The sequence below is a fragment of the Naegleria lovaniensis genome (genome assembly GCF_003324165.1).
Source record: "Naegleria lovaniensis strain ATCC 30569 chromosome Unknown tig033, whole genome shotgun sequence".
In the NCBI taxonomy this organism is placed as follows: domain Eukaryota; phylum Heterolobosea; class Eutetramitea; order Acrasida; family Naegleriidae; genus Naegleria; species Naegleria lovaniensis.
The window spans coordinates 460616-483761 of NW_025407854.1; the positions used below are offsets into that span (position 1 = coordinate 460616).

The 23146-nt window shown below is 37.4% G+C and overlaps 10 protein-coding genes across 10 annotated transcripts; 4 read left to right on the forward strand and 6 right to left on the reverse strand.

Annotated features, from left to right (window-relative positions):
* Positions 1-103: 103 nt before the first annotated feature.
* C9374_008294 (uncharacterized protein) lies at positions 104-508 on the reverse strand (the record flags this gene model as incomplete). The annotated part of the gene is made up of 1 exon (XM_044698354.1): positions 104-508. The coding sequence occupies one exon, from the start codon at positions 506-508 to the stop codon at positions 104-106; it is 405 nt and encodes a 134-aa protein (XP_044545917.1).
* A 286-nt stretch (positions 509-794) lies between these two features.
* Positions 795-4287, forward strand: C9374_008295 (uncharacterized protein; the record flags this gene model as incomplete). Its single annotated transcript, XM_044698355.1, has 4 exons — positions 795-1359; positions 1579-2125; positions 2246-3446; positions 3619-4287. 4 exons carry the CDS (start codon positions 795-797, stop codon positions 4285-4287), a joined length of 2982 nt encoding a protein of 993 aa, XP_044545918.1.
* A 620-nt stretch (positions 4288-4907) lies between these two features.
* On the forward strand, positions 4908-7112 carry C9374_008296 (uncharacterized protein; the record flags this gene model as incomplete). Its single annotated transcript, XM_044698356.1, has 1 exon — positions 4908-7112. One exon carries the CDS (start codon positions 4908-4910, stop codon positions 7110-7112), a length of 2205 nt encoding a protein of 734 aa, XP_044545919.1.
* A 117-nt stretch (positions 7113-7229) lies between these two features.
* C9374_008297 (uncharacterized protein) lies at positions 7230-11630 on the reverse strand (the record flags this gene model as incomplete). The annotated part of the gene is made up of 1 exon (XM_044698357.1): positions 7230-11630. The coding sequence occupies one exon, from the start codon at positions 11628-11630 to the stop codon at positions 7230-7232; it is 4401 nt and encodes a 1466-aa protein (XP_044545920.1).
* A 524-nt stretch (positions 11631-12154) lies between these two features.
* C9374_008298 (uncharacterized protein) lies at positions 12155-14429 on the reverse strand (the record flags this gene model as incomplete). The annotated part of the gene is made up of 3 exons (XM_044698358.1): positions 12155-12477; positions 12569-12782; positions 12882-14429. 3 exons carry the CDS (start codon positions 14427-14429, stop codon positions 12155-12157), a joined length of 2085 nt encoding a protein of 694 aa, XP_044545921.1.
* Positions 14430-14558: 129 nt separating this feature from the next.
* Positions 14559-15437, reverse strand: C9374_008299 (uncharacterized protein; the record flags this gene model as incomplete). The annotated part of the gene is made up of 1 exon (XM_044698359.1): positions 14559-15437. The coding sequence occupies one exon, from the start codon at positions 15435-15437 to the stop codon at positions 14559-14561; it is 879 nt and encodes a 292-aa protein (XP_044545922.1).
* A 287-nt stretch (positions 15438-15724) lies between these two features.
* Positions 15725-18381, forward strand: C9374_008300 (uncharacterized protein; the record flags this gene model as incomplete). The annotated part of the gene is made up of 2 exons (XM_044698362.1): positions 15725-16456; positions 16564-18381. The coding sequence occupies 2 exons, from the start codon at positions 15725-15727 to the stop codon at positions 18379-18381; spliced, it is 2550 nt and encodes an 849-aa protein (XP_044545923.1).
* Positions 18382-18440: 59 nt separating this feature from the next.
* Positions 18441-19190, reverse strand: C9374_008301 (uncharacterized protein; the record flags this gene model as incomplete). The annotated part of the gene is made up of 1 exon (XM_044698363.1): positions 18441-19190. The coding sequence occupies one exon, from the start codon at positions 19188-19190 to the stop codon at positions 18441-18443; it is 750 nt and encodes a 249-aa protein (XP_044545924.1).
* A 165-nt stretch (positions 19191-19355) lies between these two features.
* Positions 19356-21008, reverse strand: C9374_008302 (uncharacterized protein; the record flags this gene model as incomplete). The annotated part of the gene is made up of 1 exon (XM_044698364.1): positions 19356-21008. One exon carries the CDS (start codon positions 21006-21008, stop codon positions 19356-19358), a length of 1653 nt encoding a protein of 550 aa, XP_044545925.1.
* A 462-nt stretch (positions 21009-21470) lies between these two features.
* C9374_008303 (uncharacterized protein) lies at positions 21471-22901 on the forward strand (the record flags this gene model as incomplete). Its single annotated transcript, XM_044698365.1, has 1 exon — positions 21471-22901. One exon carries the CDS (start codon positions 21471-21473, stop codon positions 22899-22901), a length of 1431 nt encoding a protein of 476 aa, XP_044545926.1.
* Positions 22902-23146: the final 245 nt, after the last annotated feature.

The window sequence follows — 23146 nt, forward strand, 5'->3', positions numbered from 1 at the left end:
TTACGCATAAAGAAACTAGTTCATGTTATATGGACGAGATGGGGTGGTAGCAGGTTGTGTAGTTTACACCACCATATTCTAAAGACAGCCTGATTCAGTAATTTTAATCCTCCACACCATCATCTTCATCACCATGATGATCTACTGGCAAATCATATGGCATATAATCGGGATTAATTTCCTTCACACTTTGAAGGAAATCTCTTTTCATTTGATTATAACTTCGAATCAATGATGCAATACTCTCCATCAAGGCTTCTCTTGGTTCGCTATCTTCTGTGGTTTGGATTTTAATTTCAATGTGGTGTTCTAGTGGATGCGGAATTTTATATCCAGCAAATAACACTCTCCTATCTTCATGTAAACGCATCCGAATAATATTTCCTAGTGTATGATCTTCCTTGTTGACGATAAAATTGGCAGCGTTGGGCATCTTTTCAATCTTCTCTGCCTTGACTTTGATTTCTCCTTCGAGATCAAAAAGTTCATAGGTTTCTGGTTTGTTCATTTCTGATGATTACTTTGTGAGTTGGGTGTGTTCAAAAATCAGATCCCGAAGTTGATGATAACGCAATGGCAAAACAACGGTTTTGGAATTTAATATTTTTTTTTGTTTGAAATATTATAAAATTCATTAATTTCACCATCAACTTGTTTTCATGAAATAATTATTATTACTAATTTTTTTAATACACATATATATATCCGATGATCTGATTACTGACCATGTGTATGATTGTCCTTCTTTAATTGTTTGCCTTCGGACCATGCAAGCCTTGAATCATGACAAAAAAATGTTCGATTTTGGTGATATACCCTTCATGAGTCCGGCTGGTGGTGGATTGTTTCAATCCTTGTCTTGCAACAATCCCTCACAGCCTTTGATTTTTGAAAGATATGATCAACGACTCGGAAAGTTGTTTGATTTTACGTTGCCTTTAAAAACAAATACAAGTGTTGTTGACGATAATGAAGAAGGAGGAACAACAACAACTCCCAATGTGGATGATGAACAAAATGTTCTAGGTGAAGATACAAAAATTGGATCTTCTTCCGACAATAATATCATTGGAAATGAAACACCAACAACAACTTCCATGAATGCTTCTACTACTTTAAACAGCCACTCACAAACTCAAATTATAAACGTGTATCAAACTTTGCAAAAGTGCAACCCATCCTTTCCACAGGAACCGTGTGTGATTCCTGAAAAGTGCCGAAAGGAAATTGAAAAGTTTTATTCGACACATGATGAAGAAGACGAAACGTATTTGTTCAAGTTGCTTGTGGATATGAATTTGATATCATCGGGCCCCATTGTCTTCAACATTGCTGGTAATTTTGCAGGGTTTAATGGAGGTAGGTTGTGATGAACGATTGAAAAATCGATGAATTGACTGATCGGATCAACTGGTAAATGAACTACGTGTCATAATAATTGACATTCTTTTTCATGTTGTTCATGCACATGAAAACATGAAAATGTTGACGATGATTCCATCTGATATCATGCTATTGTTGATATTGTTGATGATGATTCCATCTGATATCATGGTTTAATGCGCACCATGTTTACAGGTCCTCACACAGATCTCATGCAAGAAGATTTTAAAAAAGAATATTTCAAAACAAGAGAGTGCTATGAGGCCTCAAGAAGAGCACACAAATTGTACAAATATGATGAATTTGATGTACAAGACAAATCAAATCCAAAATGCATTAACACATCATTGCAAAAGAAATTGATTCAAAAGGCGGAAGATGCACTCGCAATTACTGAGCATTGTATTGAAGCCTACAATGCTCTAGCCTTGTATAAAGCGACAAGTTTTGAAGAAGCGCTCGAATTGTACAGACAAGCTCAATCTCATTACAAGGAGTACTACAGTGAAAAATTGGAAAAGAAGAGGAAAGAAGTTTTGAAATATAACAGGAAGGGACAAACTTGGTACAATCACGAATTGAGACAATTTATGAGAGCAATTATTGGTGAAGCGAATTGCTTGAGAAAGATGGGTCGATACAAAGAAGCTCTTGATAATTATCAGAGGTGCCTCGTGTTGGATGATGAGATTCATGATACATGGATTTCTTGGATTAACTACATGTATCACATTCCAGAGTGGTAAGTATGGAGTTTTGAATTGTTCACGTGCGACAACACTGATCATACATGTACTCCATAACAACGATTGATATACACTATATTTTGTTATAACATTATTACCACATGAATGAATTGCAGCCTTATGAGACTAGGACGATGGAAGGAAGCGTACGACTTTTTAAAAAAGCACAAAAGTTTGCTGAATGCGCCACCAACTCGTACCTTGTTATGGAGTTTAGCTCTCTGTGAATATGTAATCAAAAAGTTTACACCAGACACTGTGGCAATGGCTCGTGCAGAAGTTTCTGGTACCGTCAATCCATTTAAAGATCCCATTTTTCATGCTTCAATTACGGCTCCTTTGGTATACGAGTATCTTGTTGGTGTCAGAAAATTAACACCGGTGAGAATTTCCAAGAGTTGGAGAAATGCACCTTCTGGTTTCTGTGCGCCATCCTCTCAAGCGAGTTATGTTATGGATCATTTGGATTTATGGCTTGCTGTACCAGGTGCACTGGATTGGGCACTTCGAAATGCAAATACGGTCTATGGTTTTTGTTCAATCACAAAGACAGAGGAAAACTTGGAGAGAAAACATTTCTATCCAAATGATCCTTATAAGAATTTTTATAATTTTTATTCTCGACATTGGTTTGTGAATGTGCAAAGTCAAGTCTCAAGAGAACCGATGCTGCAAATAGCTGTGTCCATCAATAATTTACAAATTGTACAATTTTTGGTTGAAAAAGGAGCCGACATTACCACGTCACTTGTACGTGCATGCGAAAAGGAGAGAGATGTTATTTTACAGTATTTTTGTGAAAAGGTTGGCACTCTTCCACTCGATACACTCTTCGAGCCTTTCAGAATTTCCGTCACTCTCGGTCATTGGAAATGTCTAAAAGTGTTGTTTTTAAGCGTTCTCAATGCATCGAATTCTGTTCCAGGATTACTGTTAAACAAGTGCATGAGTTGGCTGGTAGAATCGAAAGAATATGATTGTGTGAATGGTGGACCTACGTGCCCTCGTTGCTTGTCTGGACGTTTTCAACATTCATTATCCAATAATTATTTACATTGTCTAGACTTGATCCTAATGATGGGATGGAAAGATGTTTCAAATACTGCGGCCACTCTTGAGAGCAGCAATAAGAAGAAGCTTCAACATCGTTTAAAACAAATTACACGTGGATGTGTCGCATTGGACCCGCGCAATTATGGAATTGTGGATATGCGAAGCGTTCATCTTGTTGATAATGTCAATAGATACAAGGAAGTGAAACCATTTACAGAAATGTCATCTGACCTCATGAAAGACATTGGAAATGATGAATTTCAGGTATGTTTTTTTGGAGAACGTCTAGGAGAGTATTTACAATATTGTTATTTATTAACTTGATCATTCTGAAATTGTGTGGCAATCAATGTTCATTGGCATTTTCATTACAATTAATGTTCATGACGGGTCCGTAAATTCACAACACGATCATGACGACCTTTGACGATATCAGCAAGGAAATTTCAACGATGCCCTCGATTGGTACGGAAGAGCTTTGCAAAAGAATGACAATCCCGAGCTCAAACATGTGCTGCATTCCAATATGGCACAGTGTCATATCAACATGAAGCAGTATAAACTTGCCATAGAACAAGCTCAGAATTGTATTGAAGCCAATCCTTCCTTTGTAAAAGGTTATTACAGGAAAGCAGTGGCTTTAGAATTGATGGGCAAAAGACAACAAGCTCTTGACACTTTGGAAATGGCTCTCAAGAAGGAACCCAATAATGACATGATTTTGAAGCTCAAACAAAAGATTTTGAAAGATTTGGAAAAGCCATCCACTGCAACCTCATCATCCTCCTCTCGTAGACCCAATTCTGGCAGGGCAAGTACTCGAGGACGCAATCCACGTGATCTTGACGAGGAAGAAGAAGATTCCGAAAACGACACAGATCATGATGAGGACGAAGAATCTGATCACGAAGAGAACCCTCGTGGAAGAGTGTGTCCAAATTGTGGTGGCGAAAGACTTCCTTACATCTGTGCACAATGTGGAAAAGAAGCGAAAAAGAGATGTGGTGCTTGTCATGAGGTCAGGTATTGCTCGAAACACTGTCAAATCAAGCATTGGCCTGTTCACAAACAGAATTGTTGTTGGGTTGACATGCACACACGATAATGTCCATTGGCATGTTCATAGAGTGTTACAGGAGAGATCATTGATTTGTACGCTTTCCAACAATTACTACCTTTCCTTTTTGTGATAGATGAACTCTCGCGTTTCTATTCTACTCTTCCTTAAATCCTTCTAATTATTCCTTAATTGACCAACGGTAATTTTTCTCTGGCTAGATCTGACCAATTCAACTCAATAACAGGGTTGTCTGATTAGCGACACAAACAAAAAACCACACAATGATGATGACTAAGGTTACAGTGTTGACTCTTGTGTGTACTTGGGCATTATTTCAATAAGGAAAATGAAAACAATTTCGACTTGTTGAAGAATATAAATGGTCACTATCCTCAGAATTTTGCTAACTGGAACGTGAATGGAAATGTAATTTTGGAACAATTCATTGATTCTCTCAATATTCCACAAATTTCATTTACCCCAAGTTGCAGCACAAGCTCAGCAGTCTTTCATGGCCATGATTCAATATGGCTACACTTGGAAAGACTTGCAATAAATTTTATCGTCCGATTCCAACATTCGGAGGAAGTGCTTATTTGTTCGTTGTTAAAAAAACGAAAAAAAAATTGAAATCCAATCCACTCTGACATGCCAAAAACATCATCATGAACAACACGCAACTCGATGAAGACGAACCTATCAACAACAATACAAGTTTAAATTCAATTACCACAACAACGGAATCACAAAACAGTACAAGCTCTTTGGAATATCTGACTCAATCACAACAGCCCTCCGATTCTGATTCCGATGAATTTCTTTGTCCAGAATGTAAGAAGGGATTTACTTCTCATAAAGGCACCAACAAAACCATTCAACAATTAATTCGGAATAATATGATTGCTTGCGATATTTGTAATCGGTGGTATCATTTATTGTGTTGTTCCGATCAGTTATACAATTCTGCACAAACGGGCGATTTGAAAGAACGTGTTGAATTAATTTTCAGAAAATCTGTAAAGGCTGTTGCATTGAATCATCATGATGAAAATGGTACAATAGAAAATGACGAGGAAATGCATTCAAATCCAAACTCACAAATTGAAAAAGATATTACTGTAAATAGTGCGGATGATGCTAATCGTTCAATATCATGGAATGAGAATGAACATTCATCATCTAATTTTGATATGGAATTGGAATTACGAAAAATTGAATCACAAATTCAATCCATACCATTTTTCATTTGTTCACGATGTTTGGAAACAAGAAATTTGTACAACATTGCGAATACTATACTGCATTCGTCAGAAGAAGACCACTCGGTGAAAACAATACCTTATTTTCAAGATGAAATACGTGATCCTTTTCTGTTTTTTGAAAAGTATTCGTTGCAAGATGAGTTAGAACAAGATACATCCTCAACTGAAAAAAAATCCTCAAATGTGTATTATATCATTACCAAAGCCAACAACGAAGATCAAATTCGAAGATTTTCATATTGTAATTTTTTAGCGACACGAGAAGATGCTCGATTTATTGCAACGTCGAAAGTCACTTTCCAACAAATGGTAGAATGTTCCAAAAGAAATATTCAAAACTCTATTAAGAAGAGTTTGGAGCTTCTATTGTCCCATTACTACAATGGCACCATGGAGGATGAAAATAGTTTCAATAGTCAAAGCAGTGAGTTAGCTTCGCCGTCTCCCTCTTCTAGCGCTACAACAACGATTACGGAAACCCCTAACAACACAAAATTTTCTCCCATGAGCTATCAACATCATTTGTTAGATATCATCAAAGAAAAGGCCTTAGAGAGTTGTATTCGACCTGAGAATGAAGCATTTATTTTACTGAGAGTACAAGTCCAAAATGGTACACAGCATTCGTCTGACAAGGAAGGTCACCAACAAAATGTCAACCACTCGTCAATAACGAACAACAACACATGTGAATGTATTGGATACTTTACATGTTATTTCGAATTTTTGTCCAAGACAGTGAAAAAGTACACGTTGACGGATGTGCATTCCACTTTCAAGCAGCTATTCATCACTCCCAAATATCGAAAGAAAGGTCATGCACAACGAATGGTCAAATTTTTCTTAACCCTCAGCTCCTTATTACTGGACACCTCGAAAATTGAGGGCTATCGATATTTTTCATCTCATACCAGTATTGAATATCCGAATTATTCCATGTGCTCTCTTCTTGAACGATTGGATATGAATGTAGTGAAAAGGATTCAACTATTTTTTGATTGGAATGATTTGGATCGAGTGAAAGAACAAAAAAACATGTCAGCATTCACTCGAAGAAAATCCAAAAGCAATTTGGATGAAATACTCATCGAGGAGGCCCAATCAAATTCCTCATCAGAACACTCCTACATGTCAGATTCTGACGAAGATCATTCACACGAACATTCTTCACCACTCAAACGTAAGCTTGAAACTTTTGTCAACTCATCTGGATCAGAAAACGAAATCCAACAAGATGAAATAGCCATGAAAAAACGAAAATTTCATGCTTCATGTGAAGAATTTGAGGAACACGGTCATACTGATCATGAGAGACAGCCAATTTCTTCTGATTCCATAATCAAGAAGAATAAGACAAAACGAAATATTCGACATCGTAAAAGAGATATCATACTTCTCGCAAAGGAACATTTGGAGAAAATGACCGGCTTGCATAATACCAAAAAGTCCATCATTGCATTTTTATTTAAAACAAAACGTTCAGAACAAGAAGAAAGCGTTACAAATGTTGCCATTACACCAACCTTTCGATTAGAGATTTTTCTTCCTTTGCATTCTTTCAATTTTGATTTAATTGATGAGAAAGAGTTCAAGGTAGAATTTATGTGACAAAATTTCAGACCTATTTCTAAAAAAGTGATTACCAAGATGGTTAACCTACCAAGCATCTTATCGCATCGATGGTAGAATAGTAAACAATCGGCTTTACTCGCTATTATGTTGCTTTTATTTTCTTTCTGAATACATGGTAGATAGTGAATCAAACGATTTCACACTTTTCATCATTGATTTTTGCTGCTCTTCAACTGTCGAAGTATTATTCATTCCATTGTTCATTGCTGGAAAAAAATTGGAAGTGACTGGTAGAGGAGAATAAATGCTCAAATCTTCAGTCATTGAAGGTGTGTTATTCCCATAATGTCCATAATGATGATGACTAGATAAAAGTAAGGGTGTAAAGACAGGTTTCCTTGGAGATTCGCCTCCATGCATTACATTATGTTGCATGAATGGATAAAATTCGTGTTGAATATTTCCTAATGAAGCTTTTCTTGGTGATGCTGTCCTCATTGTATGACTGGTGGTAGATGGTGTTGTCGTCGTGCCATGATGATTGTTGCTCGTATTCATATGTTGTGTCGACGATGACGGATTGGCATGTTGCGAAAAATCGACCATACTACTCTTTTCCAATCTCCGCAAAATAATTCGATGAAATTCCTCAACAAATTTAGCTTGTCTTGAATTTTCAATCACTCTAGGGCCTCTCACAAGTTTGACAGCATTCATTGAAGTTTTTGCATCCATTGCCAATGGTTGACGTAATAGTAATAGGCATGAAGCAAGTGTTCCAGAGCGACCTAAACCAGATACTGAGACAATGACGACATCTTCTAAATTCACATCAATGGCTTCTCGCATCCATTCACATAATAATATGGTATAATTCATTGGAGGAGGATGCCTTTGCTGAACAGGTATAAATTTCGTTTCAATGCCCATGTGAGCGGCTTCTTGAATTAAATCTCCAGAAAGTCTTTCGAGTTCTTCTTGTGTCGCTAAAATGACAAGTTTTTTTACATTATTCTTTTGAAGTACTCGCAAATCATTTTGCATGACACCGCCGTGAGAAGGTCTACCTGGTAAAATGGAAATTCCTAACCGACCATGTTTACGTTTTTTGCTGGTTGCATGACTTTCTTCGCTGTTAACACATGGATCAGATGCTGTTGTTGAGTTTGTGGCGGTCACCTGTTCATGATGTGGTGACTTTTCCGCTGGATGAGGAGTCCATATCGAATCAACGCTTTTCAAATTAATCCAATCAATATGATACTTGTCATTGCGGAAGGCCTTTCGTTCAATCTTTTGTGCCAATGCACAAGCAGTAGCAACCGCCCATGCTCTCTGATAGATACTGAGAGAGCTCAATGTTGCGCTATGCAGTGCATATCTCAATAACACGATATCGAGTTGAACTGGATTACGGTCACCCCTCACCAGTCGTTTCGTAATGCTGCGTAATTCAACAACAGCTTCCCAGGCTCGTTTCAATTTTTCAGATTTCAAACCAACAAGCGTGATGGGCAAAGGTTCAGCTAAATCCTTCACTGAAATCAGTTCCTTAGTAATGATGAGAGCCTCTTCAAGTTCCTTCTCGCTATCAATGGGCGTATATTCAAAGACAATATCGTTTTCTAATTTTGCTACATCTTTCAAAATGTGAGTTCTTTCTGTGTATTCAAAATCAATGAGCCACACATTTTCATTGGTATCTAAAATTATATTTCTGCCATTCAAATCTCCATGAACGTAGGAGACATAGTGGAACGATTTTGCCAAATAACCTTGTTTGATTTTCGGAAGTGAGTCACGAAGGAAATGAACAATATTTTTCACTCGAAAACCACCTGGAAATATTAAATACTTTTCTTCGCCATGTTGTTGCTGTGTTGGTGGAATTATGTAGATAGTGGTGGTGCTACCACCGTTTGGAATCATTGAGGAAGGACTTTGAGAATTGGATGGAGAGTGCGAAGTCGTTTGACTCGTGCTTGAAGTCGACGAAGAGCTTGTAGTACTACTACTTGTCGAGTTTTTCAAATTTTGTTGAGAATTCTGTTGTTCCTGTGTGAATCTATCCCACTCTTCTGGTGATATTTCAAAAATACTTCCTTGAGCTGATGAGGGCTCAATAGATGATGTGGGAGTTGAAGTGACAGAGGTTGTTGGAGTAGTAGCAGTAGTGGTTGATAGGATCTGTGATTTTGGAATTTGTCTTGGCTCAAAGAAGGAACAATCTCGCAATTCAGAAAATATGGAAACGATTCGACCTCGTACGGCATCTGGATTGTCAGTTCCACCTGTATGCCAGGCCCAGCCCTTTCCATCAAAATCATACGTCTCAAACAAGTCAATTTGTTCAGACACGGCTGCATCATAAAATCTTCCCAAGACTCCATAAAATACACGGTGAAGAATGGATTTGATGGTCGACATGCTTCCTCCACTCATGTACAATTCTCGAAATGATGATGGCGATCGTTTCATGCTCGCTGCTGCAATGTGAGGTGAGGTTGGACTTTTGGGAGACATTAAATCTGAATCTGACGATGCAAATTGAAAATCATCCTCAATCATGCTGGCGTAGGCAAATTTAATGCCTGCTCGATCTTTCAATTCACAAAATCCACGAATTTGAGGTGCGTTATTTCCCAAAATTTCCTCAACCTTTTCGAAATTAACACGTTCTCTTGTAATGGGACCTCTTCTTCCAATCTTGAGAATGGACGTAGCTTGTACGTGTCCCATCAAATCTTTGGAACGAACTTTGAAAACCCAAGATCCAGAGTGACCTCCAGACAATCGTGAAAAAACAACATCTGTACTATCATGATATAATAAACAAATGATTTCCTTATCCACATCTGAAAGTTTGTTCAAATCATCACCTATTGATTTCCAATGAAAACAAGGCATTATTTGATGTGCTACATTCTCATCGTTACTAGTGCCAAGTTGTGAGCCGCATTCTTCACTATCCAGCATATCCAGAATGGGTATTGGAGAGACTTCAGAAACAGCGCTCAAATCTTGTGGCGTACTGGGCGAACGAACTAATTGTTTAAATAAAAATCTGCCGCTACTAACTATTGAACTACTTGGGGTTTTCTTCCACCAGAATGGTATGAGCCATTCCTGGAAGTCACACAAGCTATAAAATATTGAAACATTGAAATATCGTTCTAATTGTTGGAGACTGGAAAAGTGTTGATGTCGTGATCGGCTTGCAGTCAAAGCTGAGCATGTGGAAAGAAGCTTGGAAAAATGTGAAAATCTCGTTGAAAGCTCATAAAATAAATATTGAATCGTGGATTCGGTCCAAACACCAATCACACCAATTTTAACATTGAGCTTTTTGTGAGTGCCATTGGTTAAATTTTCTGCATCGAGTTGTTTTTGCTTTCTCTCGATGGCTTTTGCAATTTTTGTCTCTAAATCCGTGCCATGGAATGCATTGACATTGGTAATATTTACGTAGGACTCATTGTCTCTGTTCGGTATGTCCTTATCGAGATTCAAAACTAAATTTGCTCCTGAGGTGCCTTTCACTGAGAACAAGCCGTTGCAAATATATGGTACTTCAGGAGTTGTTGGAGAAGTTGCATTAGCACTGGAAGGATGGTGTTTTTTGTTCTGACTTTCGCTACTGCTATTATTGTGATGACTTGACATTTTACACTTGTTTTGATCAATTTCATTCCAAAATCTCACATGAATAATTTCCAAATGATTTGAGGATTGTCTTCGAGCCCAGCTCATGAATGATTTCAATGGACCACTCTTATAGTCACTTCCGAGTAGACGTTGTGACTCGGGTTTTCCAACGTGCATGAACGTGCTCGAGTCGTAATCTAATGAGCTCGAATAATTGGTACCAACAGACCCTGGAAACTTTCCAATGAAATCATTTTGTAAACAGCATGTAATAAGTATTCCAAAATCTTCTACTTGATTTTCCGAGTTGGATGCAATACCATGGTTTTGACTCGAGGTATCACCTGAAGACAAAATATTACTAGCAGAAGGATTATTCACGGGAGTGAGAGGAGAAGAATTTTGACCAGTATTGGTTGCATTCAATGTTGGTGATGAAACGGAACTGCTCAACAATGGAGAGGAGGATGGATAGGTGGCAGAAGTCGACGATCCCGAATGCACTGATGCTGAGGCTGAACTTTTTATCGGGTACGGAAGAGCACTACTACTCGAGGTGGTACGAGGACTTCCATAATGATGATGAAAATGATTGGGCCCACCACTGCTGCTATTACTGCTACTGCTGCTAGATGAATTTGAGAGGTGGTTGTTGTTATTATTGTTAAAGATCAGATGAGTAGAGGCGAGAGATGTGGTTGATGAAGGATTTAAAGATGGAACAGATATGAAAAGGCCTTTCGGGTTTGAATTTTGAGAGGCCATAATGACTGAGGCTGGTGTTTGGGGATCTGGAATTTGTGATAACAACGAGGGTGAAGAAATGGAATGATGTGGTGATATGATGGATTCAATTTGCTGATGTTGTGCCTGCTCTTCGTTGTTGAGGGTTGTATTGATCAACGACATTAAAGATTTTAGAAATAAACAATTGAAAAAGTGTTGTGTGGGGTGATGGGAGATTGCCGTTATGGTTCCGATCCGAATCAAGAGGACACAAAACAGATTGAAAATTCTGCACAGTACCGGTCTTAATGGATAAAATATAATGCTCACCTTTTCTTCGGTATGAGCTGTTTGTGATGATAAATAATATAAAGATGAATGATCAGAGGAGTGTTTGAACGATGGAGATGAATAGGAAGATATGTTGTTGACGATTTATGATGGTTCAACAATTGGACATTTTTTTCTTTTTTCATGTTCATGCGCAATTTTATTATTGTGCGAAATGGAATTGCAATCTTAAGGAGCTTGATTTATTATGATGAGTTTGATTTGAAAATAACGACCCTGATCGATTTTTTCAAACATGCATTGAGTGGTGAGCTTGGTCCGTTTCAAAATATTGCTCAATTCTTATCGAAATATGGCATTAATTAGATAGCTCAGTTATAGCATCAATAGTTGAAACGATGAAACATTTCGAATGCTTATACCAATTTAGTATTTTCAGAAATGTTATAGAGTGGAATTTCACTGTTTCGATTCGAATTGTTTTCTCCATGGTGAGAATTGTCCAGCTCTTTGGTTGATGACAATCGATCAAATCGAACATACTTGTCCACAATTGCTACACAAACAGTATCTCCATAAACATTGACACAAGTTCTGAAACGATCTAAAAACCAATCAACAGCCAAAATGAGAGAAACAGCTTCCTTTGGTAATCCAACAGATTCAATTACGAGAATAAGTGTGACGAGTCCAGCCTCTGGTATTCCTGCAGCTCCAATACTAGCAAGTGTTGCAGTGACTATTGAAAAATGTTCATCGATTCGTTAATATTATTATTGTCAACATATGAATTCATAACAAAATGAAACTTGAAAAAAAATGAAACTTACTTGCCACAACAAACATATCTCCAATTCCAAGACTGACTTGCAAGGATTGTGCAATGAAAATTGCAGCAACCGCTTCATACAAGGCAGTACCATCCATATTCACAGTAGAGCCTAATGGTAATACAAATGAAGCGACTTCTTTTTGAGCTCCAATTTTCTCTTCACAACATTTCATGGTCAATGGAAGAGTTGCAGAACTGCTGGACGTTCCGAGCTGAACATTAAATCACACAAAGTAGTTCACAATTCAATAAACGTTTGCATGTAATAAAATTACATGTCTTGTTCATGAGTCCGCTTTGAAAAAACTTACAGCTGTCAAAAGAGCAGGAAAAACACTCCAAACATGTCTCAAAATATTCTTTCTCACCAATGCTAAATAAATTATGGTTAATGTAACGAATGAGTGAATCACCAAACCACTCAGCACTGTGAGCATATAAATTAACAATTGACTCAAAGATTGAAGTAAATATTTTTCTTTCACACACCGCCAAATAATTAAGAACATAATACCAATAGGTGCATAACAAATAATAAACGCAACCATTTTCAAAATAATCTCATTCAACGATTTGAAAAATTTGATCACTGGTTTGGCAGGCTCTCCAATTTGAATCATTACAATTGCCATAAATATTGAAAATACAATGAGTCCAAGGACATTGACACTTCCTCCATTTTCGGCCGATGCTGCGTCAATGAGATTGGATGGAATAAAACTTTCAATAATAGAAACAATTTGCTTGTAGGATGATGATGAATTTGTGTGTGAATTATTTCCTGTTGACATAATTTCACTGGAAACAATTTCTTGCCTTTTCAATAATAGCCCTCTCAGAGGATACAATTCTCCATTCAATGAAATCATATTGGAAGGCGAGAGTGGGGTGGTGACAACTTGTGGAGACGTCGAAACTGCTGTTCTTGTTGATGAGATGGCAGTAGAATTTGTAGTTGGATCATTGTTAATCACAACTTGTCCTGGCTTGATGACATTGACCATGATTAAACCTGTAATGACTGCAATAATGGTAGTCACTAAATAGGTGGATAATGTTAGTAAGGCCATTTTCAATAGTGCTTTGTGTTTTTGCTTCCTGAAATTGGCCATATCACTTGTATGTTGTGTGAGAGATGTTGCCGAAACTGTCTCTTCTCTCGCATTTACACTATCGACAATTGATGTAATTGAACTAATCATACTCGATACAATTAATGGTACAATTAAACAATTCAAAGCTCTCAATAATAAGTCTCCTGGTAATTTCACATACGCAACGACTTCAGGAGTAATTTCAATAGTTGAATTTTCTTCACTCGCTGCTACATTGACACTGACTCCTATAATCAATCCCAACACCACTCCAATCAATGTAAAAATTAACAATAAATTATGAAAGAGACAATTAGCTAAACTTTTCACTCGAGTTTTCCAATTTTTTATCGACTCCAAACGATGAGATTGAATCGGATTTGAATGTTCATGATGATCGTCATCATTTTGTTGTTGATCCAACTGTGTTCCGTCATGTCGAGAAGTGAGACTATCATTCCGAGCATCCAAATTCCCTTCGTGCTCTAGAGGTTGCACATTTTCTTCCAAATCTTGTTCATTCTCTAACAAAATTTTATGTCTTCGTAATCGACTGGTCGAGTGCTGATGATGATGATGAACAGTAGCAGACATGATCGTGGTGGGCATTGATGATGATTGTTGAGATAGCTCGATATCCTCCATAAATGTGGGATTTGAAAAAGTTTCATAACTCGTCATCGGAGAAGTATGAGGTGGTTGTTGAGAATTTGTTGTTGTCGTCATGATGATGTTGGAGGATGGAGAAGCCTCCTGTGGTTCCATTTTTTTGAGATGAGAATTAATTGGATTAGACAGTAGGGAGGATGTTTTTTGATAATACAATAGGATAAGAATTAGAAAAAGCAGTCTACGATATATATAGCTCAGAAAATTAGATTTATTAAACATACATTAAGCAACAACACTCTTCTTGATGGTTCTCGCAAGTTTTTTCAATCCTCTTTCCTTGAGCTCTTCCTTCAATACACATCCATTTCTATGCATACACACCGCAATCATGGCCTCAATATGTGAAACAGCAGCAGTTTGCAAACTAAAACATGGCTTTGACAATTTACATCCATAATAATGGAATTGAGTTTCACACTTTTCAAACAAGGTCGTTTCCTTATCCAATTTAGCATTGGCACAATCCACCTCACAAGCCACACATTTCAATCCATTAAAAGGTGCTCTTTTATATCCAGTTTTAGCAACTTTTGGTCCAACAGCTCCATCATATTTCCTTACAGTTCTTCCACAAATTCTTCTTGCTTGAGGTGTGAGAGGCATTTGGAAATTCGACCAATAACGATTTCCATGATAATGACCTCCTCCATGACCACCATGACCTCCTCCACGACCACCTCCACGACCGCCACGAACTCTAGCACGTCCTCCGGGACCCATTCTTCTTCTAGCAGCAGCAGCACCTTGACGTGCGACACGAATAGGAGTTGAAGAACGACCTTGTGCTCTTCTTGGACCAGCACCAGCAGCGGCTCCAAATCTTCTTCTGATAAAGAGTGTCGATGATGATGAAGACTCATCGGTGATCACTGAATTTTCCAACGACGAGCTGGCATCCAATGTAACAGCAGCAGCAGTGGATGAAACAACAAGTTGAGCTCGATTTTCAGCACATGAGGAAACAGCGGCGTGAGAAGAGTGAGAGAAGAAGAAGAGAAGGAGAAGGAGACTGGTGATGGTGAATAATGTGAGAAAATAATGATGATGGCGGTGGCGAGGATTGTTGTTGGAACGAATTTCCTGGCCAGCGAATTTTGACATTTTTTGTTGTGTGATGAGAACGGGTCACAAGTCAAATGTCAAATAATAAGAACTGGGACAAAATTGTAGTGATTAGCAAATTTATGTGGCGAAACCAATGAGATGTTGCACGAGCAGAAATAATTGGCGTTGTGTCCAACATTGAACTAGAAAATATTTTGGTCATGTTTTGTTAAACCACTTATTGAACTCGTCCAGCACACCTAATCGATCATCTATCCATCCAGTGCTCAAAATGAGTAATTGTTGAACTGGCTTTTAGACATGTCATTAAAAAATCACAAAAAATGGCTTCTCAGCATCAACACGTTCCTCCAGACCAACACAAGACATCACTTTCAACAACCTTGCACCGACCTTCATCGAGAAGAAGAAACTCAACAACAATCCTGAAACGTCCAATGTCCTATTCATTGCTCGTGAATATTCACAGTCGTGTGAAATCACATCGGTGTTGCTCTATTGTGTTGTTGTTGTTGTGTTTATTATGTTTTTTATTGATGCAAACAACAACAAGTAGTAGTTTCATCACACTAGCACAAACAATTGATAACGATGACGGGAATCGATCCAATGACGTTTCTCCATTCGATTCCAAGAGCATGACTCGACAAACATCAATGCTGCCATATCCGAAACTCAATTCGACCATTCCGTATGCAAGTGCGTTTATGAATTGGGATGTGAATTCGTATTCGGATAAGGACTATCGATCTAATAATTCACTCATTACAAATATTGGTTCGAGGTCGATTGTGATGGTTTCCAATTACATGTCTGCGTTTATTTGGAAAAATGTCAGTTCCGAGTATAATGTGACTAGTACGAAGGGTTTTGTCGAGTGGTTGAAAAACATGTCTCAAAGTGGAAAATTGGCAAATTTGAAAATTGGAGTTGAGAGAGTGTACATGAATTATTTCCGAGTCATCTTGCAATATTATGGACTGTCAGAAGTCATGCCAATGGTTTCTTCGTTTGTATTTTATTCGAGAAATTGTCGACCAAGACATGTTTTTGAGGTAAGTTTTTTCTTGACACAATTTCACACAACCAAAACGTCACAAATCATGATTTTCACTCAATCAATACGTATATTTAAATTCTCGTGTCATTGATTTCATCATAGGACTTTGATGTCATCATTACAGTTCCAATAATCTTTTTTCAATATATTCGATTCTATCGAGATGGTATAGGACTACGAAAACCAATCATGAGCAATGATAAAATTGCCAGTTATATCAATCCTCAAGATTTCGTTCCAATTCGATTAGCTCCGTACACAGTTGCTTATTATTCTCCATACCTTCCTTGGTTTATGGTTACAAATTCCTATGCTTTGGGTGTCACTGCACATTTGCAATATTATGCCAATGATGCCGATCTTGCGAATTATCACAATTTTGGAAATGTCACTGATGAAGATCTTAAATTCATTGCCTATGTCACTGGTTCGACTCCAAATGTTGACCGAGCTGCATTCGAAACAATGATTCGCAATACTGAAGCTCGATTTGGTGTCACACTCACAGGATCATGGACATTACAAGATTATTTAGCTTCTCTCTATTCATCGGCTTATCATCGATGTGTTGATACAAATTGCAACGATTACAAATTTGAAGAAACAGACTTTTGGAACATACCTGTGATAATTTTACTGGTCACCTATTTTGCATTACTTTTTGGAACGAAATCTTTTCTCAAGCCAACCTTAAAAAGAAGATTAATCATTCCTTACTTGCCAGTATTGATCATCTTCTTTGAATTTGGAGCCGGATCCGAATATTTTGCAAATTCTTGTGCTCCTGCATTGGGTTACGTTCGAATGTTTGTTTGTTGTTTTTGGGTTGTGTGTTATGCTTGCATGGTCATTCGATTTTACTATTTGAGAAATTTATACAAGATGATTTCGAAAGGCAAGAAAGATATTTCCCTAGTGAAACGATTCTCATCAGCCATCATTGGACTTGTATTAATGTGTGGTGTATCACTTCTAGTTTCAGCAGTATTCTCGATTCAAGGAGTGACCATGTTTTTTGATATATTCGACAATGAGAATGCCACTATTAGTGTCATTAATATCAGTTTTGCTCTCTATCTATTAATTGGAACCTTCGCTGCAGTGATGGTCATTGCGATTGATTTGATTGTGAATCGTAGAATGGTGTCACAACGAGGTGGTTTTCGAAAATATCTCTTTTTCGATGATCCATTCTATGTGAGATTGGATTTAATATTTTGCACGTTGATTTTTGCGACCATTTTAATTGTTATAATCATTCAGGGTTCTGTGAGCAATTTCAGAGTGGGAGGAGTGGCTCATTTCAACAGATTCTTAGTATTGCTCATCTATTTGTGGGCAATTTTAATTTGTGGAGGAACTGTTATTTTGTCCGAGATCATTTCCTTGTTTAGAAAGAAAAAACCCAACTCGACACTCATGTCAGAACTTGAACGATATTTGAAAGTTCCAGAATTTAAAGCTCTCTTTGCAGAATATACTGAAAAGGAACTCTCTCTTGAAAATTATTTATGTTTCAAAGATTTGGAAGACTTGGAAGCAATAGGACTTGGCAAGATATTGGATTTGCAATTCTTGATTGAAATGGAGCGAGATTTCATTCGAGACAATTCCATCTATGAGTTGAACTTGTCATCTGTAACCAGACATCAATTTTACTTGCTACTCGAGAGATGTAAGAAATCATCAGGTTCGAATGGAGTTGAACTGGTCGATGAGAACCGAAATGGAAATTCGAATACTGCTAAATCCACATCCTCTCCTTCATCTACAACTCCAACCAATGGAGATTTGTATTCATTGTTACGTGACACCATCATGTCAAATCTTGCAGACACTCACAGTCGATTTATTGAAACTGTGGAATTTAGAAATTGGTATGCTGTGTACGAAATTCAGCAAAAGAACAATATTGTGTAATTTTAAGGCGTTTACTAATTTTGGAAATTAGAAATTTAACATTTTTGAATTCTGACGTCCTACTTTTTCTGTTTGTTGTAAAGTTTTTTGGCTGTCTTTTCAGCATACTCAATAATCTTGTGTTTATGCTGTTTTAAAAATTTTCCAAAGAAGTTTCTGTATTCCGTTTCTTCCATTTGCAAGTCGTCCCATTTGAACTCTGAAATTTCCTTAAAAAAACGACTCTGTGGCTTTTCCATATTTGTGGCGAATTGATCCAAGCTTGGGCATTGATTCCAACAAACCAAATAAATCACTTGCTTGGAATGTTTGAGGTAATAGCGTTTGCAAAATCCTTTGTCTATATTGTTTTTCATTCTGTCAATATCCTTTTTTGATAAGGTACCATAGGTTTCTTCATTAAACTCTCTGACTGCAGTTTCAGAAATTGAAGAATCTTCTAATTCAACTTTTCCTCCAAAATGACACCACCCATTTTCGTATTCCTTTCCCAATAGAAAGAGAGTCTTGTTCAAATCTTCATGATATTTGAATAGCAACACTCCAGCTGCAGTCGTTGGTTGTTGTTCATCTAAATTATGAAAAAAGATCTTTCTTCCTCGTGTAATTGTATAGCTTCGACGTTGAGAGTTATTTGGAGTCAATGATTGGCTCACTAAATTGATCGAAGAAGAGGATGAACCCCATGGTGTGTCCTGGATGGACAGACGTTGTATTCCGTTGATGACAGTCTCCTCATCGAGGCGTGCTGGGTCAGTTGTTGTGGGAGACTCTGATGCAATTACAGATGATGTGGTGCCGTCTGACATTTTTTTGTTTTTTGATTCACGAATTCGTTGACATGTTGATGAGTTCATGAAGAAAACGTGATTTCACGTTCAGTCCAAAAATAACTCCCAAGTTGATGAATTTTCAAAGCGGACCAAATAAATCAATTTCTATCTATTACTTGGGAACCCTGAGTTTAATGATTCTTAGTCATTTACTGTGGTAGTAGATGTGTTAAAATTCACAACAGTGTTTTGTTGTTGAACAGAATTGGAAGGAGGAGGGCTGATTACGTTTGCTGTTGTTGGATTCGATGACGATGCTCCCTTTTGTTGTTGTTTCAACTTGGTTTGGATGTTATGAATTTTCATTTGTTTTTGGAATTCCAAACTCAATTTAAATCGATGATGGGTGTCAATCATGACAATGGCAATTTCATTTTCCAATTCATCGAAAAGGCGTTCAGATAAAGTTTTTTCTTCCCAATCAAAGATACCAACACTGGGGCGTTCTTGATCGGTGGAGGATGAGGTTGTGTTGGGAGATGTGACTTCTTTTTCTGTAGAGCTGCCACTTGTCGTTGTAGAAATTCGTTCCAATTCCAACTTGACTGTGTCAGCCATCTTTTTTGAAATATTCACAGAATGAGCTCCTTCAATTCTTAAAAATTCAGAATAAATCAGAGTTGCGAGTTCGAACTTTTTCTTTTCAACTTCTTTCAAATCTTGTTCTGTGTACTGATGAGGACTCTTTTTCTTCTTTTTACCATTTTCAGAAAGATCTGAATTGTTGGTTATTGCCGTGGTCACAGACATGGAATCATCATTCATGTCGCTTGAACTGTAATCAAACAACACAGATTTGATTTCAAAACTTTTCGCACACAAATTCTTGTACTCTCCAATTCTCTCCAAAAATAAGTAATTATCTAAAGAATGTTCCTTTTCACAATGTTTTCTAAATAATTCTCGTAATTGAGAATCTTGCATGGTATCGATCAACATGACTGCATTGGCTCGTTGTAATCTCTTTCGATATAAGGCGTCTCGATTCAATGCACACACCAGAGTTAATACAACCACAGGTATGACTATAGCCATGGACACACAAACAATGACTAATCCGGCCAATGCTCCCGAGGATAATTTAGTATTGGTTGCAAGTTCCTTGTCGTTGACATATTTGACAATTGGTTCCAATTTGTTCGCAGTGGATGAAATATTCAAGTATTCGTCTGTAAGTAAGAGTTTGAGAGCTTCCAACGATTGACCTTTTTTCAATAAAGATGCAGCTTGAGCTTCCAATTGAATCGAAGAACTATTGACATACAAGGAAGTGTCATTGAGTTGCAACAATTGAATTTCTTCTTGTGTGAGATTTGAAATTACTCGATTCAAGAACACTGGAAATCGATCCATGAATCGGTTATAGTTATTGAGCTGAGTCGTCACCAATGATGATGTCATGACAGCTGTCGTTGTATTGATGCCTTTTGACATGACCGAAATATTGAGCACAGGCAAACACGCTGCATACAGAGTTGCTGTTTTGACACTATTCGTAATGATATCCCTAAATCGAGCAGCATCCACAGTATATTCAACAATAAGAAAATTATGATTGGATTGCAAGTAATAAACTTGAACCAAAATTGCTAACAAGACACAAAATGCGGCAATGTTGACGAACATGGAAAAGAGGGAAATGCATCGAAGACCTGATAATTCAATCTTTCCAAAACAAGTTGGAATGGAAAGGAGTGATTTTTCAGTGGAGAGGAGATCATGAGAGGTGTTTCGAAAACGACCGAGAATGAATGCTTTTGTTGGTTGTTTTTGAGTTTTGGCTGTTGATGACATTTGGCAGTGAGAGAGTGCGAGAAGATGGATGGCTGGCGCTAAAGTGTGAGCTGTTGTTGAAAGAGAGATTTTGGACTAGGGGATGGTGATTTTTTGTTTGAGAGTTGAGAGATTGACGAAATGTATGAGCGATACAGTTTGCCATTCTGTTGATGTCAAACTTCATCTAAAAAGGATAGCTCGAATAAAACAGTATTTGTTATGCTGCCAACCAATGGACATGTTTTTGTTCATGTCTATCTGCACTAAATTATGGTTACGGTCATAAAGACAACCATTTAGGTTCTGAATGTTGGTTTGTCTTGCAGTATACAGCATTGCGAGGGAGCTCGATTTTCGGATTAATGTTGGTGTGCAGCTTCTAATTTCATCCAAATAGTATTGCACCCATCCATCAAACCATTCTCTTGATCTTCTCATTGGACAAATATGTAAAAATCCAAGACGAATCCTTTGAAAAAAATGCAAACAACAACAATGAGCATTCTCATGACTCGTCATCGGAAGCCTCAACAACAACATCACTCACCCGATATTTCTTTAGTGTCGGAACAATTATTGACTAGTCGTTTGAAACCCTTGCTTGATATTGGTTACTTGAAAGAGAGTAAGAAGGACGGAGAAAGAAATATTGGCACCAACGTAGTTGCAATAACACCACCGTTAAGACATGAGATGTATTTGTCTGATGAGGGTCAAGTCTGTGATTTTCATAGTGAGACCTGTGTAATGAATTCGTTGAAAAACGAAATCATGGAAATTCGGAAGCATGACAATAAGCCTTGTAATAATATTTCATCACGTTCAATACATGGCGAATTCATGGTGAATGATGCTCCTACACCCATTTCTACAAACTGTACAATCATTTTAATTAATTTTGACTTGTGTTTGGAAACATGTAACAACAGTCATGTTGGAAAATTATTTTCCAAATTGAAGGAACAAATGTTAGTGAATTGCAAAAAGAGAAACAGAAGCTTTGAAATGAGATTTGATTTGACCTATTCGATAGGAGAGTATGGTGTATATGGAAAATCTCAAAACCAACTTCATCTTCCTCATGATGTAAAAATCTCGTACAATCATCACTGTATACTAGTTGCTGATTATAACAATAGAAGAATCCAAGTGTTTGATTTGTATAGCAGACAATTTAAGGCAACAATTCCAACACCTTCCAAGTATCCAATGTATTTATGTGTCGAGGAAAATCATGATGGCAATCAAAATGACGCTCTGATTTTTGGAAGTAATGGTGACAATAGTGTTTACAAGTTTGAGTTACGGCCATTGCTGTGTAAAGCGTATTTAGGTCAAGTCGAAAGAGATGAGTTGAAAAAAGAATACATTTGGAAAACCGATTTTGATACTCCACAAGCAATTGCAGTGAAGTATGGATCTCAGTATTGCAGGAATGAAATTTTTGTGTGCAATGGTACCAATATTACTATTTTGAGTTCAATCTTTGGTTATGCCATCGATAGTATTCAGCTCAGCAACAGAGTTTATGGTGTTGGATTTACGAACAAGAATGATTTGATTGTGAGTGAAGCTCTACTCTCTCATAGAATTGTAATAATGCGGAAAGATCAAGATGGTAAATGGCAAACAATGACCACTATTGGTGACAGGGTTGGAGAAGAATTGGGTGCTTTTAATTGTCCCTATTCTTTGATATTCGACAGAGTTTCTCACAAAATAATCGTGTGTGATTCACAAAACCACCGAATACAAATTTTTACCCAGGATGGAGAACTTGTGAAATGTTGGGGAAGTACTGAACAGCACGACGATCAAATTTACCATCCTTCTGGTATGTGTTTGAATGAAATGACTGGAGAGTTACTTGTTTGTGATGAAGGCAATCATAGAGTGCTCATTTTCAAGTGAATTGATGAATTTGCAAAATGTATCGTCATGGATGTCCAGTTTTATTGATCCCACTAAACCCCATCATCCAGATCTAAAATAAGTATTTTGTTAGAGCTCGAATTGCCGTGTGAGAGAGAAACTGGAACTTCTTCTGATCAGATAGCTGAGTTTCCATTCATGATTATTTAATGGATTTGGAGTGCTTCTCAATTTTCGGAAATGATTATTTTTCTAGTAGTGTTTCTCTATTTGTTGAGTTGACA